At 35.3% G+C, this 16,424-nt stretch overlaps 2 protein-coding genes across 2 annotated transcripts; one reads left to right on the plus strand and one right to left on the minus strand.

Moving 5' to 3' along the window:
- Positions 1 to 493: 493 nt before the first annotated feature.
- Positions 494 to 8,010, plus strand: LOC125215954 (protein HLB1-like). The gene is made up of 14 exons (XM_048117542.1): positions 494 to 997; positions 1,807 to 1,929; positions 2,274 to 2,343; positions 2,635 to 2,748; positions 2,895 to 2,978; positions 3,805 to 3,855; positions 4,047 to 4,076; positions 4,232 to 4,294; positions 4,390 to 4,455; positions 4,586 to 4,714; positions 5,340 to 5,375; positions 6,872 to 6,991; positions 7,448 to 7,633; positions 7,733 to 8,010. Exons 1-14 carry the CDS (start codon positions 609 to 611, stop codon positions 7,841 to 7,843), a joined length of 1,572 nt encoding a protein of 523 aa, XP_047973499.1. The 5' UTR covers positions 494 to 608; the 3' UTR covers positions 7,844 to 8,010.
- A 1,597-nt stretch (positions 8,011 to 9,607) lies between these two features.
- LOC125216746 (metal-nicotianamine transporter YSL1-like) lies at positions 9,608 to 12,085 on the minus strand. Its single transcript, XM_048118512.1, has 5 exons — positions 11,729 to 12,085; positions 11,483 to 11,658; positions 11,304 to 11,398; positions 11,096 to 11,230; positions 9,608 to 11,017 (listed from the first exon to the last, which is right to left on the minus strand). The coding sequence occupies exons 1-5, from the start codon at positions 12,048 to 12,050 to the stop codon at positions 9,799 to 9,801; spliced, it is 1,947 nt and encodes a 648-aa protein (XP_047974469.1). The 5' UTR covers positions 12,051 to 12,085; the 3' UTR covers positions 9,608 to 9,798.
- Positions 12,086 to 16,424: the final 4,339 nt, after the last annotated feature.

Below are 16,424 nucleotides of genomic sequence, written 5' to 3' on the forward strand. Positions count from 1 at the left end.
TATGTAAATCTTATCTTTGGTGCACGTCAAACTATTCTTTTTGAATTACCTAATATTATTGTGACTTTTAAGAAGCAACACAAAGTGTAGTAATGAAATAAGTTATTTAGTACTCCCTCCGTCCGAACTAACTTGAGTTATTTAGTATTTCTTTTGTTCCAATTAAGTTGAGTTAAAAAATTTTAGCATAAATTTAAGAAATTATGTTAAAAAGTAGAAGAGACAAATAAAATAGAAAAGATAAAAAGAGAGTAAAATATATGATTAGATAAATTAAGAGTGATTAAATATTTATTATATTAAAAAGTAAAAAATATAATTTAATTAGAATATAAAAAAAAATACAAACTCAATTTAGTTGGAATGGATGTACTTGAGAAATGGGCCTTTTACGGCGAATGGGGCTATGAAAAAGAATAGAAATGATCAATTTTGTTGTGTGTCAATGAAAATTTTTAAAAAATATAACTGGAACAATAGAATAGAATTTCACTACAATTAGTCGTTGCATACTTGCATTTCAGTATTCACAGAGAGAGAGAGAGAGTCGGGGAGAGATCTCTGTTCCCTCTCCCGGTTCCCATATCCCAATCTTTACTGCCATCACTATGACTACGAATCCCGACCACGCCGAATTACAGAACGGATCACCCGAACCATTAGCTGCTGAAGCCGCCGCGCCGCCGACCCAAGCTCCAGATCTCCACAAGTCTGATCCCAGCGATACTGATGGACAACAGCCGGATGCTGAGAGATCGGAAGAAGTGCGGCCGGAGAATGCCGAGGCGTCGAATTCTGCGCCGGAAGGAGAAATCTCGAGAGAATTAAGTGATGCGGACTCAGGCGTGGCGCAGTTGCACCAAGAGGTGGAGAGCGATTCGAAGGCAGGAGACAACACGAAGGGGAATCGGACATTTACTATGAGAGAGCTGCTCAATGAATTGAAGAGTGGAGATGCGAGTGTCAACGACGGCGGAGAGTCCGGTACTCCTTATAGGTTAGTCAATTGCAGTGTTAATGTTCTAGGATTGATCTTTTAAAAAATATCTTAATAATGCACAACTGATTGTAATGCGGTCAGATATCGGATCTAGGTGTGCTCAGTCTCTGAGTCTAATGGCACAAAGTTATCTAGCGATGATAATTGATGCTCGATTAGTGGGAATCTGATAATTGCTGCATTTTCTGTAGCTAGATTAGATCACTTTAAACTTAAGTTGTAGGTATTCATTTTCTTAAATCTTTTGGTGTATTTTAGTGATTTAAATTTGAAATTAGTGGAAATTGGAAGGATTTTGGTGCTTAAGTGTCTAAACATAAAACGTTAGAAGTCCTCAGAACTGAGTGGGATACTTATTCTCTTTTCATAGAGAGATCAAAGTTGAGCAACACAGAAATAATTAAGTTCAGAACTGTTAAATGTCTTGAAATGGTTTTGGGTCAGGAAACAAATAAAACTGTAGGTGACTGATATTCAATTGTATGGATAGTGTAATACTGATTTCTTTTCCAAGAGTAATTCTTGGAAGAAGTTTTAAGTAACATGATCCAGAACACAATTTTTTTTGGATATCTAAATCCTTATTTACAAATAAAATCCGATCATACAGACTTGGCTAGAAGTGTGCAAACTTTTGAACCTATGAATAAACTGAATGTCTTAAAGCATTGTCAGTGCGATTCATTAGGATTTATTTAAGTATCCAATTATGTTTAAGGCAAAGGAACATAATCTACTCTGATCTGTTATTTTGAATTTATTATGATGGATCAAAACTTTTGGTTGAAATTTTTATGTTATTACAGCCAACAAAACTCGGAACTTCATATCGAGCAGAATAATGCTGCTATGGAGTTGATTAATAGTGTCACCGGTCTTGATGAGGAAGGTAGATCTCGTCAAAGGATTCTTACATTTGCTGCCAGGAGGTAGTAATTTTATCTTTAGCATATATATGATGTAACTGCTACATATATTTGTTCATTTTTTCTTTTCTTTTTTTTTTTTGTTATGAGTAATAGTAATTCATCACGCCACAAATCACCAAGTGTGTTTTCTAAGTGCCAATTTTGAGTGACATATATATGTATACCAATTCCTGGTGCAAAACTTTTTGAGTGATAATGATTAGAAGCAGTCCAGACTCGTTTTTATGCATAAGAAAACTAACCCGGATAAACTCGTCATAGCTTTAACATCTGTTTCCATATGATATCTACTCCTACAAGAACATTGCATTAGTTAATCTCATCTTTTTTGCATTGATTTGCAGATATGCAACTGCTTTAGAAAGAAATTCAGAGGATTATGATGCACTGTACAATTGGGCCCTTGTTCTTCAGGTCGGAGTGGTGTAATGTGATGAGACTTTATAAATGTTTTTTTTCATTTTTTCGTTACACTTTGAACTTTATTTTTGGTACCTTGAGGTTTTCTCCTCAAGCCAGCTACTAAGCCATGAAAATGTTGGATGGTATTAAAAGTTAAGAGTGAATATGTTGTGCTTAACATGGCTTCTGGATACTCAAGTTACTGTTATCAGTAACTGATGTAGTCAACCTATAAATTATATCCTTGAAGTTGCATTTTCTTCAACGCTATAAGGTTATCTGAGATTTGCACGATGCATGCAGGAAAGTGCAGATAATGTAAGTCCAGAATCTAGTTCTCCTTCTAAGGATGCTTTGCTTGAAGAAGCATGTAAGAAGTATGAGGAGGCTACTCGCCTTTGCCCCACACTTAATGATGTATGTGTCACTGATACGAGTGCTGTTTTTTGGAGACAAATTCTTGCCTTTACATATATTCTTGCTTTTACATATATTACTTTGTAACAGTTAAATAGCTTCTATTATTCAAATGGAGATTTGTGATATTTTTCTTCGTATGTTAGGCTTACTATAATTGGGCTATAGCAATATCTGACCGGGCTAAAATGCGTGGTCGGACAAAGGAAGCAGAGGAGTTCTGGAAACAGGTTGGTTCTATTGGCGTTCTTTCTATTTATGAGCTGAATCCTTGTGTTTACTGTAATATCTTGATTTCTTGATCACTTTGTCCATAAATTATGTTCAGATCTGGTGCCCTTTTATTTTATTTTTTTAAAAGAGAGCTAGTGACATTGAACTTTATGTCCTAAAGCTCTACCTGTTGAAGCATTGATTTAGTTAAATCCACCAGGAAAACTTAAGAAAAATGTAGAAGTTAAAGAGGGAGAAACATTATTTCGTCCCATTTTAAGCTCTGTGCATATTAGTTTGGTTGGGAGCCATTGATCTTTTAACAGTTTTTTAGTAATATTGCACATGGATATTAGATTATTATTTTTTTCTGCTGATTAGAAGCCTCTTTAGAGATGATTATTAATAGTGACAGCAGTTGATGGTTATAAGTGGTGGTGCTCTCTATATCCACAAGTGTATTAACTATGTCAACTTCTCACGTTGCTTTCATTCTTAATCTAGAATGACAGATAGTCAGATACACATATAACACTAAGTGTGCATGATGTTACTCATTGAAGTTATATACTACTCAGTTGAAGTATTGAACTGTTTGTAGAAAATTTTGATTTCTCATTTATTGATGTGGTATTTGTTCTTCTTTATGTAGTTTACTATTTTTCTGAAAGATGACTAATCTTTTCAAGTGTTCCCAGATATAATATGTTGCCACATGACTTCTTAGTATTTAGATTTCCAGTGTTATTCCTGTAACATGGTTAAGCACATGAATGTCTTTCATTATTTTGTAAAGATTTTGCATAATAGTATTGTTTCATACTGTTGTTCTCTTATTTGCAGGCTACAAAGAATTATGAAAAGGCTGTCCAACTCAACTGGAACAGTCCTCAGGTAGATATTTTCATTCAGTCTGGCAAAAGTGAATAACCCTTTGTATTGCAATACAGCTGCTGAATAGAGGAATTATGTTCATGAACATTTTGTTTCAAATACTTTTCAATTCATTCCTTCGCATAGGGAAAACTCCCTACTGTTATTCTACTTTTTTCTTGATATTTGCTAATGTTAACATGAATTTACAGGCGCTTAATAATTGGGGACTTGCTCTACAGGTTCGTTTAATAGTATCTCATCTATAGAAACCACTTTTTCCTTTCTAGTCAACCCTGTAATAAGATGATAATGATATGCTTTAGCAGTATACCCTTTATGCATGTACTATCTGGAGACTTACTTTCTTTGTCCTGTACTCCTATTGATGTTTCAGGAACTCAGTGCAATTGTTCCTGCTCGTGAGAAACAGACAATAGTCAAAACTGCTATAGGCAAGGTGTGGGATTCATGCTTCTCGTTTAAGGCCTTGGACATTAACTGAGCTATGTATAGAAATATTTATGCTCTGATAACACCCTTATTTGTCTACAGTTTCGTGCAGCAATACAGTTGCAGTTTGATTTCCATAGGGCAATTTACAATCTTGGAACTGTACTGGTTAGTTTGGCACTAGTCTTGCTCTTTCATAATTTTAATATATACTAGAAGATAAATTTTGACATGCTATGTACAACGGCGAATTAGAAAAAGGATGTCATGCATCGGTCTTATTAACCCAATTTTGCAGTATGGCTTAGCAGAGGACATATCAAGAACTGGAGGATACGTAACTGCAAAGGAGGTATCACCTGATGAGTTGTACAGCCAGTCTGCAATATATATTGCAGCTGCACATGCATTGAAGCCTAATTACTCAGTAAGCACACTGTTGTTTGATCATTATATAGTATTCTTTATATTTCCCTGTTACATCTTCTCTTGTTTTTCATTTTTACGAAGTACCCTAGAATGATCACACTACTCCCTCTACATCACTGTAAAACCTGAATTTTTTGTTGTGCTAAAATTAATTTACTTGGCATTGTAAATATGATATTCGTCCTATTTTCCTTACAATTATTTCAAGGAAACTATATAACAATTGAAACCAACATTTTTAACAAGGTTTTTTTTTCAGTAAATGATAATTGACGCGTTTCACAGGGAAAGTGCTATCTTATATGGGCGAGATGAATATGGAAAATTAGTCATCCTTTGTGGGATGAATTGGGTAGATTATAGGCCAGACATTTGTTATCTCTGACTATATAATTTATTCTTTTCTAAAGTAATATCCAAACATCACATCACTTTTGCTGTGCGCTCTTCTTTTCTTTCATGTCTATTATTTTATGCGTTCTTGTTCTGTCAGTTCGTTCATTGCATAATTCCTCTGTTCATCTGGACAGTTTTCTCTATTTACTAAAAAAATATTCTACTATCTGAATTCTGAAATAGAAACCTTGAGAGACGACCTCATTTGTTTAATGCTTGCGGTTCAGGTTTACAGTAGTGCTTTGAAGCTTGTGCGGTCTATGGTGAGTATTCACTTCTTCAACTGTTTTTTTATCTTGCATCCCTCGTACTCATAAAGTCATCAGATCTCTTAATTTACACTTGAATCTGCTTCAAATCTATCATTTAATTTGGTCGAATTCATTGTTGTATGATAAACACTATAGGTTTATTCAGTGATTGGAGAACATCATCCCCTAGACTAGAGTCACTAGACACACCCATATCAATACTATACTTTTGGATGATAAGAGGTTGAATTGGAAATTTGGCAGTTGACCTTGTGATAATACTAGTACTCCTACTATTTACAAAATACCTGTAACTCCTCAAGGCCACAGGGTATGGTCAGTAGCGATACAGTGACACAAAAAGCTCTGATAGCAAGTTAGCAACTATTTGATCAATACTACTGTTATAACTGACCTTCAATTTTAAGAGCTTGGAAATTGGGTGTTTGACAGTTGATCTTGTAACATTACAGTTTATAAAATACCTGTCAATATAGTTAACCGAAGTTGTTAGATGAGTCATTGCAACAATATACATAAATTTGTGGCATGAGCATTGTATCCGATGTGGGACGTGGCTATACGAAACCTTTCAACAGCATTGAAATATGCAGCGTAGTTTATAAGATAAATAGTGGTCCCTGCTCGTGAGAAACAGTCATTAGTGAAAACTGTTATAGGCAAGGGGTGATTCATGCTTCCCATTAAAGGCCTTGGACATTTAATTGAGCCTATGTATGGAAATTATTTTTGCCTTGATAAACACCCTTATATCTGCCCTGGTAACACCCTTATCTGTCTAGAAGTTAACACAAAAACTACACATAACCTAAAATGAAATTTCATAGAGCTGTGTACTCATTATTCAGTTAAAACTTTTAGTCTGGCTTTAGTTAAAATAATACTTTTATAATAAAAAACTTTAAAGAATAGCCTTCATATTTTATGCAAAATTTTATTGAAATGTGAACATCAAGTATTTGATATAAAACCAACATGAATTATGTATGATAAATTTTCTGTATATAGACATTCTTGGCTAGGGCCCATTGCATACCATAGAGTGAGATCATTGCATAGTATAGTAAGTCCATTGTTACAAAGATATGCTCATAGCATAGTATTTATCTGAAGGTGAATCCATGACAACCTCTGGAAAGTAAGTCCAAAGCAAAGATGTATTACAGATTTTCAATCATCACTAATTGTAAAGATGACTTGATATGGAAACAGTTTAATATTTTTCAGCTTGACTTGTTGGAACTTGGTCAAAAGCTCGTAATAAGATATTTTGTCCCATGTCCTAGCACGCATGGTCTAAAAGTAATGTATATAGTAATGTGCCATTCATCTGTTCATATTTGCTGTATCTTCTCCTTGTTCTGACAGCGGGATAAGATAGACATCCGTTCATATTTGCACTTTAAGATATCTTCTTGAAACTAGTTAATAATTTAGGACATCTTTTCTCAAAATAATTACATCTGAACAAATTTGTATTTTTACAGCTTCCGTTGCCATATCTAAAGGTTGGATATCTTACAGCATCGCCTGTTGGGAACCCAGTTGCACCTCACAGTGATTGGAAAAGTTCTCAATTTGTACTGAGTCATGAAGGGCTTCAACAGGTAGGAAGTCTTTGCTTATGCTTAAAAAAGAAGGATTATCACTACTATGCTTTGTGTGAAACATATTGAGCCGCCAGCAAGCATCGAATCAATTGTATTAAGCAAATTAAGAATGCAAAGTGCCATATGAAGCAGTAATGCAATCATTTGATAACCTGCTATCTTCAAATTTCAGTTACATTGGAACTTGAGGATTAAATTCAGAACCCTATTCCTATGAACTTTGTAAACTTTCAGAAAACCTTTTTTTTTTGTTGGTCTCTTTATCCTTTATGACCATTTTTACTTAAAAAGTTCAAAATTTGAAAATTTATCTATGGACTTCTTACTAGGGTTACTTGTCTGCTATATTTCATGAGATTCTTCAAGCACATTATCTTATTCTTCCTTATGCTATCCTCTTCTGTGTCATAATGCTACTTTCTCAAATGAAACTTAAGAATCATTTTCATGCAGATTAGCAAAACTGAACAGAGATATGCATCCCTGAGCCTTTCATCGAGATCAGTGGATTCGCCAACCAGTATACCGGTCATCAGAGTCTATGTTGCGGATATTGTTTCTGTATCGGCATGTGCTGATCTTACGCTACCACCTGGTGCTGGCCTGTGCATCGACACAACTCATGGACCTGTTTTCCTGGTTAGATATTTATGCTTACCAAGCCTATCTTCTTGTATTTAAAAATCAACTTCATGCTCTCTTCTTCTGCTTTTGATGTCATGTCATTGGTCACTGCAGGTTGCTGAATCTTGGGAATCTTTGGATGGGTGGCTTGATGCCATTCGATTAGTTTATACCATTTTTGCGCGGGGTAAGAGTGATGTTTTGGCTGGTATAATAATTTCCTAATTTTGTACCTGTATATTATGATGATTGATGGTATTGCAAATATTCTTCTGGAGGAGGCCTACTGTTACTCTGTTTAAGAATCATTAAAGGTTTGTTGTTCATGTAGGCTTTGTAAATTAGCCAATTATTGCTATAAATACGAGGCAGAGTTTATATTTTTGCAACTATTATTACCGCCACTTATAAAGATGCAACTAATTGGAATGTCACATTTCAGTACTTTAATTTATTTTGTTTTATTTTCATATGAAAGTGAAATAGGAGTATTTTATAAGTCTATAGTGATCGTTTGGTAGAAAAAAGTAATCAATTTACGAGAAAATTATACTGTTTACAAGAAATACTAGAGTATCTACAGAGTTTTGCACCTTCACAATGTTAGCAATTGAGTGAAGTTTATTCTAAAGATCATATTAAAAGTGACTGGCATATCATTTTTACAAGTTCCCAACCAGAGAGAGTTTCATGTCTGACTATTAAACAGGTCCAAAAAGCTTATGCACATGAATCGCTAGTTATAACTTGAATTTATACATGTAGATTTGTAAAGTAGAGAAAATATTTCATCACAACTTAGAGAGACCCGTTTTTCTGTGGATCAATGATTGGAGTCAGCGAGTTCAGTATGACTCCACTTTTAATATTGAAATTTAAAAATGATAAAATTATCCATGACCATAAGGCCAAAAAGAACAAGATGTTCTGAATTTAATATCTAAAAGGGATAGGAAGTCATGTGTATATTTAAATTTTTAAATGGCTTTTAAATCGTCTGAAAAAAATATTAACAAATCATAGCATGTGAAACCGAAACAACTCCCTTTCATGAATGTTGAAATTTTTGATCTACGATGTTTTCCAGTTATCTAGCCTGTCTTTGAAATTTATCTATTCACTCGTGTACTAGTCAGTCAGTTGGCCCACTCGTGGAAACTCAAGGTTGCATTAAACTCAACAATGATTATATTGTGGAGAATTTAAAGAAGATGAGGTGAATGCTGAAGGCAAGTTTGCTATGACAGATTTTTAGAGATACAGAGGGGGAGAAGGGACCCTTTTCCTGCTGCCAAGCATAAAGATCTGAGGGTGGTGTATTTGTTAATGCTAACATTTAAAATTACTACTCCTACATCAAATCTATGAAAGGTTTCAATATTATTTTCTGATCTAGTTGTGCGAATTTAAAATTAAAATTTAGACTAACACAAATTAATTGATTATTTTAAAGCCAATTGTTAAATTGCCTTATTAAAAATTGTCATTCTCCTAATATTACTAAATATCCGCATCTGGTTGCAAACTAACAATAGTAAAAGTTGTGATTATACTATTGAATTCTTTTGAAAATTATCACCATTTCAGATCTGGAGTCTGGGCATCCCCTCAAAAATTTAAAGTAAAACACGGTTGTCACTGACACACGTATGTAAATATGAGGCCATAAGCATATTTTGTAGTAAGATTATTCATAAATTGTAGAAAGGCATAGATTTTTAGATTAGTCACCAAGTAAATCTTTTTTATACCGGTCTCTAAAAAGTAAAAACATATTACTCTCTCCGTCTAACTATAAGTGAGATATATATATTTTTTTGTCCCACTATAAGTGACACATTTTCTTTTTATGGCAATAAAGAAATACGATTATCACTCTCTTACTTTAACATCTCTCCCTTTTTTTCTTCTACTTATTTATAACTCTTACTTTATTCTCTTTTTATTTAACTACTAAACAATAAATACCATTATATAAAAATCTGTGCCTAAAAGAAATGTAATATATATATAATGGGACGGAGGGAGTATCTCGTATTCCTGTTATCAATGACAGTATATATTTCTTATACACAGATGATAGACTTGTAGGAAATGGGTAGATTTTATAACTACCCAACCTAACAAAGTTCTACTACTAGTTTTCATTCTTACAAATTACTACTAGTACTACTAACTAACTACCCGGCCAAGAATTTCATGCAAATCGGTGGATTCACTTTGGCCAAAGCCAAAATCGAGGCCGGAAGTATCCACAGCCCCTCCCCACATATCAAACCCGACGCCACCGCCGGCACCATCAGCGCCGCCGTCTTGGACCTGAACCTATGCCACAGATACACAACCAGCGTCCCCACACACATATCCACCGCAAAGTATCCCCCAATCAGAAACGGCACCGCCATCGCCGTCGGCAGCGGCACCCACTTCCCCACCCTCGCCGGCGACATATCCTTCACCAAGTTTATCCCCACCGCCGCCGCAAAGAACCCGTAGCACAGCTGCAAGCAATGCCTCGGCAGCGCCGAGAACCCCTCCACTCCGATGATCGCCAAGTTCCTATATATTATCCCAAACGGCGCCTTGAACTCCTTCTCCGGGTTCCCGATGTCGAACGCCTTGTAGAACAAGAAGAAGCTCAGCGGCGACACAACGCACCCCAGCGCCGTCCCCACGCTCTGGCTCAGCAGCATCGCCCTCGGCGACGTCAGCGTCAGGTGGCCGGTCTTGAAATCCTGCATCAGAATGCACGAGACATTGATGATGGACTTGAAGAGCCCGCAGGCGGCGAGCGACGTCAGCACGCCGTGCTCCTTCCCGGAGATGGCGGCGACGATGAAGAGGCCGACCTTGCCGTAGTTGTACGACATGTTCATGTCGGTGAGGCCGGCCCCGTACGCGTTGCAGAAGGCGAGGCACGGCGTCACCACGTAGGCCATCACCACCAGATACCATTTCAGGTCGGGGAAGATGAAGGGGATTGCGATGACGGAGATGACTGCGAAGATGAGGTAACCGACCGCTGCTATCCAGAAGGGGAGGCGTTCGCTGACGAAGACCTCGTCCTGAGTGGGATTAACTGCGGTGGAGTTAGGATGAGTGGAGTTCTGATTGAGCCTCCGGTTGCGGATGTTGATGAATGTGATGCCTAGTATCTTGACGAAGTTGTAGAGGCCGTCGCCGAGGAGGAGGGCGATGGGGATGAAGGCCTTGTAGCCCATGAGGCTTTTCATGCTGGATTCCGGGATGTCGGCTGGAAACCAGTCTCCTTTGCGCTGGTGGATGAGCGGCCACATTAGCCCGTACGAAACGACAGCACCGAGCAGCAACGACAGGTTAACCGCGTGGGAGCAGATCATGCCAGTGCCCACATATGTCAAGCTGAAATCGAAATAAAATCTGCCCAAACATGTACACAATTTGTCACTACTAATTCTCATAACTCATAACAACAATGGATAGTTCTTAATTTCATACGTTTGTTTCTTTGCTTGGAGGCCGAAAGTGGGGAATTGAGAGAAGCCGCAGTTGTCTGTTGCTGTGTAGAACCACTGGAAGAAACCCCACACGAAGCTGCCGGCGAAGCTCTTGATGAATCCATTCACTTGCTTCCTACAAAATTCATCAATCTTGTCAATAAACATTTCACTAAATTAGTCAAAAAAATACAAATACAGTGTATTACTTAGCCATTTTGTCTCCTCTGCCGTGAAATCCATTGATTAGTACTGCAGTAGCCAATCCACTAGGAAATGTCAATTTGTAGTCGATGATCAATATCTACACGTTATTTAAAATCAAAAGTCATCAGATAACTCCAATCAACACCAGATATACATAATACATGGACAAAAAAACACTCACTTTTCGAAGAGGAATCAAGACGAATAGGCCTACAAAACAAACTAAAAACAGGAAAGCAGTCATCCAACCGATCCCGGGCTGTTTTATGCTACTCGGACTGTTCCCTGCCACGCTCAACCCGCCCGATAACTCAAACATTTTCCTGTTCATCGCCAGCAGATACGACGCAAATCCTCCTAAATCATATTCACAACACCAATTAACAAAATTTAAGTATTTAAATTTATTAAAAAAAAAATAAACAACCTCCAAGCGCAATACTGTAGCATGCAACAGAGCAAGTCTGAATCATGGTGTTTTCCTGCTTGGTGAAAGGAGCAGAAGCGATCCCCAGTTTGGCAAGCACCTTTGTCCATGTCCGAATGAATATGAAGGCGAGAAGTGCCGCCGACACGTTGAAGTGAGGAGTGATCCCAATCGTCAGAGTTATCTTCATCGCGATAATGCTGAATATGGACCCTATCACCACGCTTGCTACAAGCCCGCGCAGCGTTAGCTGCTCGTGCCATGGCTGCACCACCTCCCTCTCCTTCGACTCGTCCACGCCATCGTCCATGGTTGAAGACATTTATTCGTGGACGGAGGAAGTAGTAGTTATTAACAAAAATAAGTGAGTTATTTATAATTGGTGTTAGCTAGAGGTAGTGTGCTGGTTTGATTTCGACGTTTATGGTTGAATCAAGTTGGATGAAATTAAAGTCAAGTGGTATTAATCACTTGGAATATCGAGGAAACAAGCAACCAATCATGTATGCTACATGTTACATTGTACAATAATTTAAATGAATAGTGGGTAAAAGAGAAGCTTCTCCACAATTATCTGCAGAAAGGTTGTGTGATTATTTCTTTTTGGAGAATCAATTATTAACATTCATTTATCTCTCCTACTCCTAGGCTTCATGATATACGTACATACACAGTTTTCAGTTGCCATGTTTACTTGTAATTAAAGGTCACATCTAATCTTATTTCTTGTCTAATTGCATTTTTCTCGACAATGTATCTTGGCCCTTTCCCACACTATCAAAATTACTCCCTCCGTCCCCAATTAAGAGTCACACTTTGACCGGGCACGAGTTTTAAAAAATGTAAAGAAAAGTTGGTTGAAAAAGTTAGTGGAATGTGAGACCCATTTTTTTATATTGGTTTTATAATAAAATGTGAGTGAATTGAGTTAGTGGAATGTGGGACCTACTTAATGGTAAAAATGAATGTGACTCTTAATTAGGGATAGACCGAAATGAAAAAATGTGACTCTTAACCAGGGACGGGGGGAGTACATTGTATCTAATGAATCGAAGATGAATACTCCCTTTTCAATCCTTTAAATTATAAGATTCATAATTCAAGATAATTGTTCGTTAGACATAAGGGTTAATTATAAAAAGTTACCTACTGTGACTTAGTTTTTAGGTTTTTGACATTGTTGCCAACTTGCAATTACAGTATATTATGTCGCTTTGTATCCAGGCACTTCTAAACATTTTCAATGGTGAAAATATGATATGGCGTGAATATTAAATGAATCTTAGTTAGAACATGAATGCAACAATAGAAAAATATAAAGCCACATCAGATTTCTTGTAATCTTGAATCTTTAATTAGCAGTGGAAATTGATACTTTGACCTTTCTACATATGGAGAACGATGTTAGTATGTCCACACTTAGACAATCTTTAAAAAAATTTGGAGCGTCTGTTTTGCATCAATGGTACTAGTATTATTAACTTATTATAGCGATGTTTAAATTAATTTAAAACCTGAACGTTGGTAACTTTCTTAATAATAACCTTAGATTCTTACATAGATTTCAGAACTTGAGAAGTGTACGGCATCTAATTATTAGTCACTGCTTACGTGTCATGCCAGAGTTGGCTTCACTCGAAATGTGAGGAAATTGTTTTGGGACCATGAGATATCAAATTATATTTCAAGGGCATACTTATGAATATTTTTTTATTAATTTAGTAGTAGTAGTATGGAGTATTAGTTAATCTTAAGGTCCAGGTGTATCTGGGGTAGAGTTAACTGTTGTATCGATTAGTTCAGCTAATCTCGATCTTCATTTGCGTAATTAGTAGTACTATATTATATGCGCATCCGTAAAATAATTCTATATCAAGTCAGATTAAGATCCTGTACTTTTAACTTTTAAATGCCATTATTTCTTATTTGGTGACATCATACTCTGCAACTTCCAGATAATTCTTAAAATTAGATCGTTAGCAAGATCCAAGTAATATCGATCAACCTAATGTTAAACATAAAATAGAGTACATCAACTTAAAATTTTAAGAAATAAAAGTACGAAATTTATTCATAGAAAATTACATTAATTATCACAACCATAAATACTTATCAATAATTTCAACCTCTATCAGCATACATTCACTGCTTTGAGATATTTTCAATGGACGACCTTGACTTATGTAGTCTTCACTTTAGTCCCTGTCAACTATACCAATGGTGTGGATACTAACTTCAAATTTTCAAATTTGTAATGTACATAATTTTGGCATTTTGCTATCAGGAAAATTTACCAATATAAAATTTGGCATCTATATATCCGGCTCATGTCACTCTTTTGTTTTCGACAAATGAACATAAATTTAAAGATCATGTCATGATGGGCTCGAATCCAAAACATTTACCACACTACTATTAGACGAACTAAATTGAATAAATACCCACAAATAAGCAAGATTAGCCAAAGACCTCTCACCGAAAGAATCTTATAGTATCTCAATTTAGTCATTTAAGTTAGGACTCATTGGCAAGCCGCTAGTCATTTAGGGGTTGGGATGACTAGTGTTATTATTGGAGGATTGATAATATTGTAGAAAGAGGACATATTGTTTGGTTAGTTGATTTTTTTGTCTCTAAATTTAGATAATTACTCTAATTTAATACGGTCTCGATAACTTTTTAGTTTTTACCAAATTTATTTAAATTGGGGATTCTGGGACTATAGGAAAAGGGGTGACCGGCCTACCATTTCTTTGGGAGGATAGTCAACTGAATTGAATTTGGAGTAGTACTCCACTTAATAGGGTTGAACACGAGGGTTGACCCAAGCCATATCATAAATTGCGACAGTAAGAGTGGAGTGTAGTAGTTGGATTCCAAATTCCAGAGACAACTTCATATACTCAAGTCTCAAGTTCAGAAAAAACAAAATACAAGAATACTAGCAACTTAGGAACTCCAATTTGAATAATTCAATTAATTTGCACATTTCATATTTTATATTTAAGCCTCGTGTACTGAAAGCCTGCAATACTCCTACAAGCAAAAGAGAGCATAGAACATATATAGCGTTAAGTAATGTTGCAAGTGCAAATATACATCGAGAAAACTATAAAAGCTCATGACATGATAAAACTTTCTCTAATTCTTTTTTTGGGTTTAATCTATAATTGATGAGTGGTTAATTACATAAATATCTTGAGTTTAGTGTGGTCATGTAAGTTGATTCATCACGGAAGTTTCGATATTTTTATGTATAGTTTAATTTGTTGATTCAGGGGATGTTTCGATATTTTTATGTATAATTTAATTTCTTTCAAAAAATGGACCACTATTTATATATTCATTTACATGTACCAAACTCGTTTTTGGACCAATTAGTATCTCATATATATCCTTGATTTGTAGTATACCATAAGATAAATATATGACCATTTCCTAAGTTGTTAGAATAATTAAATTTAAAAGGAATGTAAACCTTGTTCACTGCCTTTCCCACCATAAAACTCTACTTAGCTATATATTTTCCCACTTTAGATTTTATTCAATAAATAATATACTTCAGATTTAAATATATTAATAAGTGGTGATTAGACGCTTGGCTCAACTTCAACTTAAATAAATAATAGTAGTACTACAAATTTAAATATGTTATCACTATAAAAAACTTATCTTTTAACGATAAAAAATTGAAAAACAATTACGTACTAATGCTGAATTTTTTTTTAAATAATTTTATGACATAAAAGAAAGTATTTCTAAGTTGATGGCAAATTATCTTAATCTTTTACTTATTTTTTTAGGACGCTTTTATTTATATCTCCTAATTTTAGTTGAGACACCTACAATAAAAATAATTTATGAAATATTGGTGGTATAATTAGACACACAAATTAGCATTTTTAATAGCATTAAAAAGTGTCTTTATCTGTTCTTTTTGTTTTAGTGTAATAGGTGGGGATTATGCTTTGCTCAACTTCAACAATATTTTTTCTTTTTTCAGCTCTACATATTTTCAATTAAAAACACACCCTCTACAAACTCTGGAACACGCCACTAGACAGACACACATGTTGTATAAATTACGGACAAAAGGATAATCACACTTCACAAACTCTTTTATGAACATTACAAAGAAAAGGAGGAAAGAAATTTCCCCACTTTGATTTCTTATGAATCAAGTTTATAGTACAGTAGTAGAGTATTATTTTTCTTATATTTTGTTATCTATTTTTTATTATTATTATTTTCAAATAAGCTTTTGTTTAAATTATTCTATTTTCATATACAACGAGAGTTATTTTTTTCTCTCTCCTTTTCTTTGTTTTGAATCCAATTTTTATCTTTTATTTAAGAGATAATATACACGAATTGTGCAGTTTATCTGAAATTGCACACACACAAAAAATCATCTTAAGAATGCACGAATTAAAAGATTTCCAGATTTTGAACACCAAATTGGATTGCTCCAAATCAAATTTAATTGGCTTGTCAGTCGAAATATCGTCTTGATTGCCACTTTACCCATTTTACACATTCAAATCCAGTAGATGTTGGGCTTGTGAGGGTGATGGGCCGCAAAAAAAAGGCCATTCACACACTCAAATAGTAGATATTTTTTGGTGTTGAGGGGTTTGTATAATTGTATTCTACCTCAACGGATAAACGATTAAAATGAGCGAGCTATTAGATTTCA

Source organism: Salvia hispanica, chromosome 3, assembly GCF_023119035.1.
Source record: "Salvia hispanica cultivar TCC Black 2014 chromosome 3, UniMelb_Shisp_WGS_1.0, whole genome shotgun sequence".
Lineage (NCBI taxonomy): Eukaryota > Viridiplantae > Streptophyta > Magnoliopsida > Lamiales > Lamiaceae > Salvia > Salvia hispanica.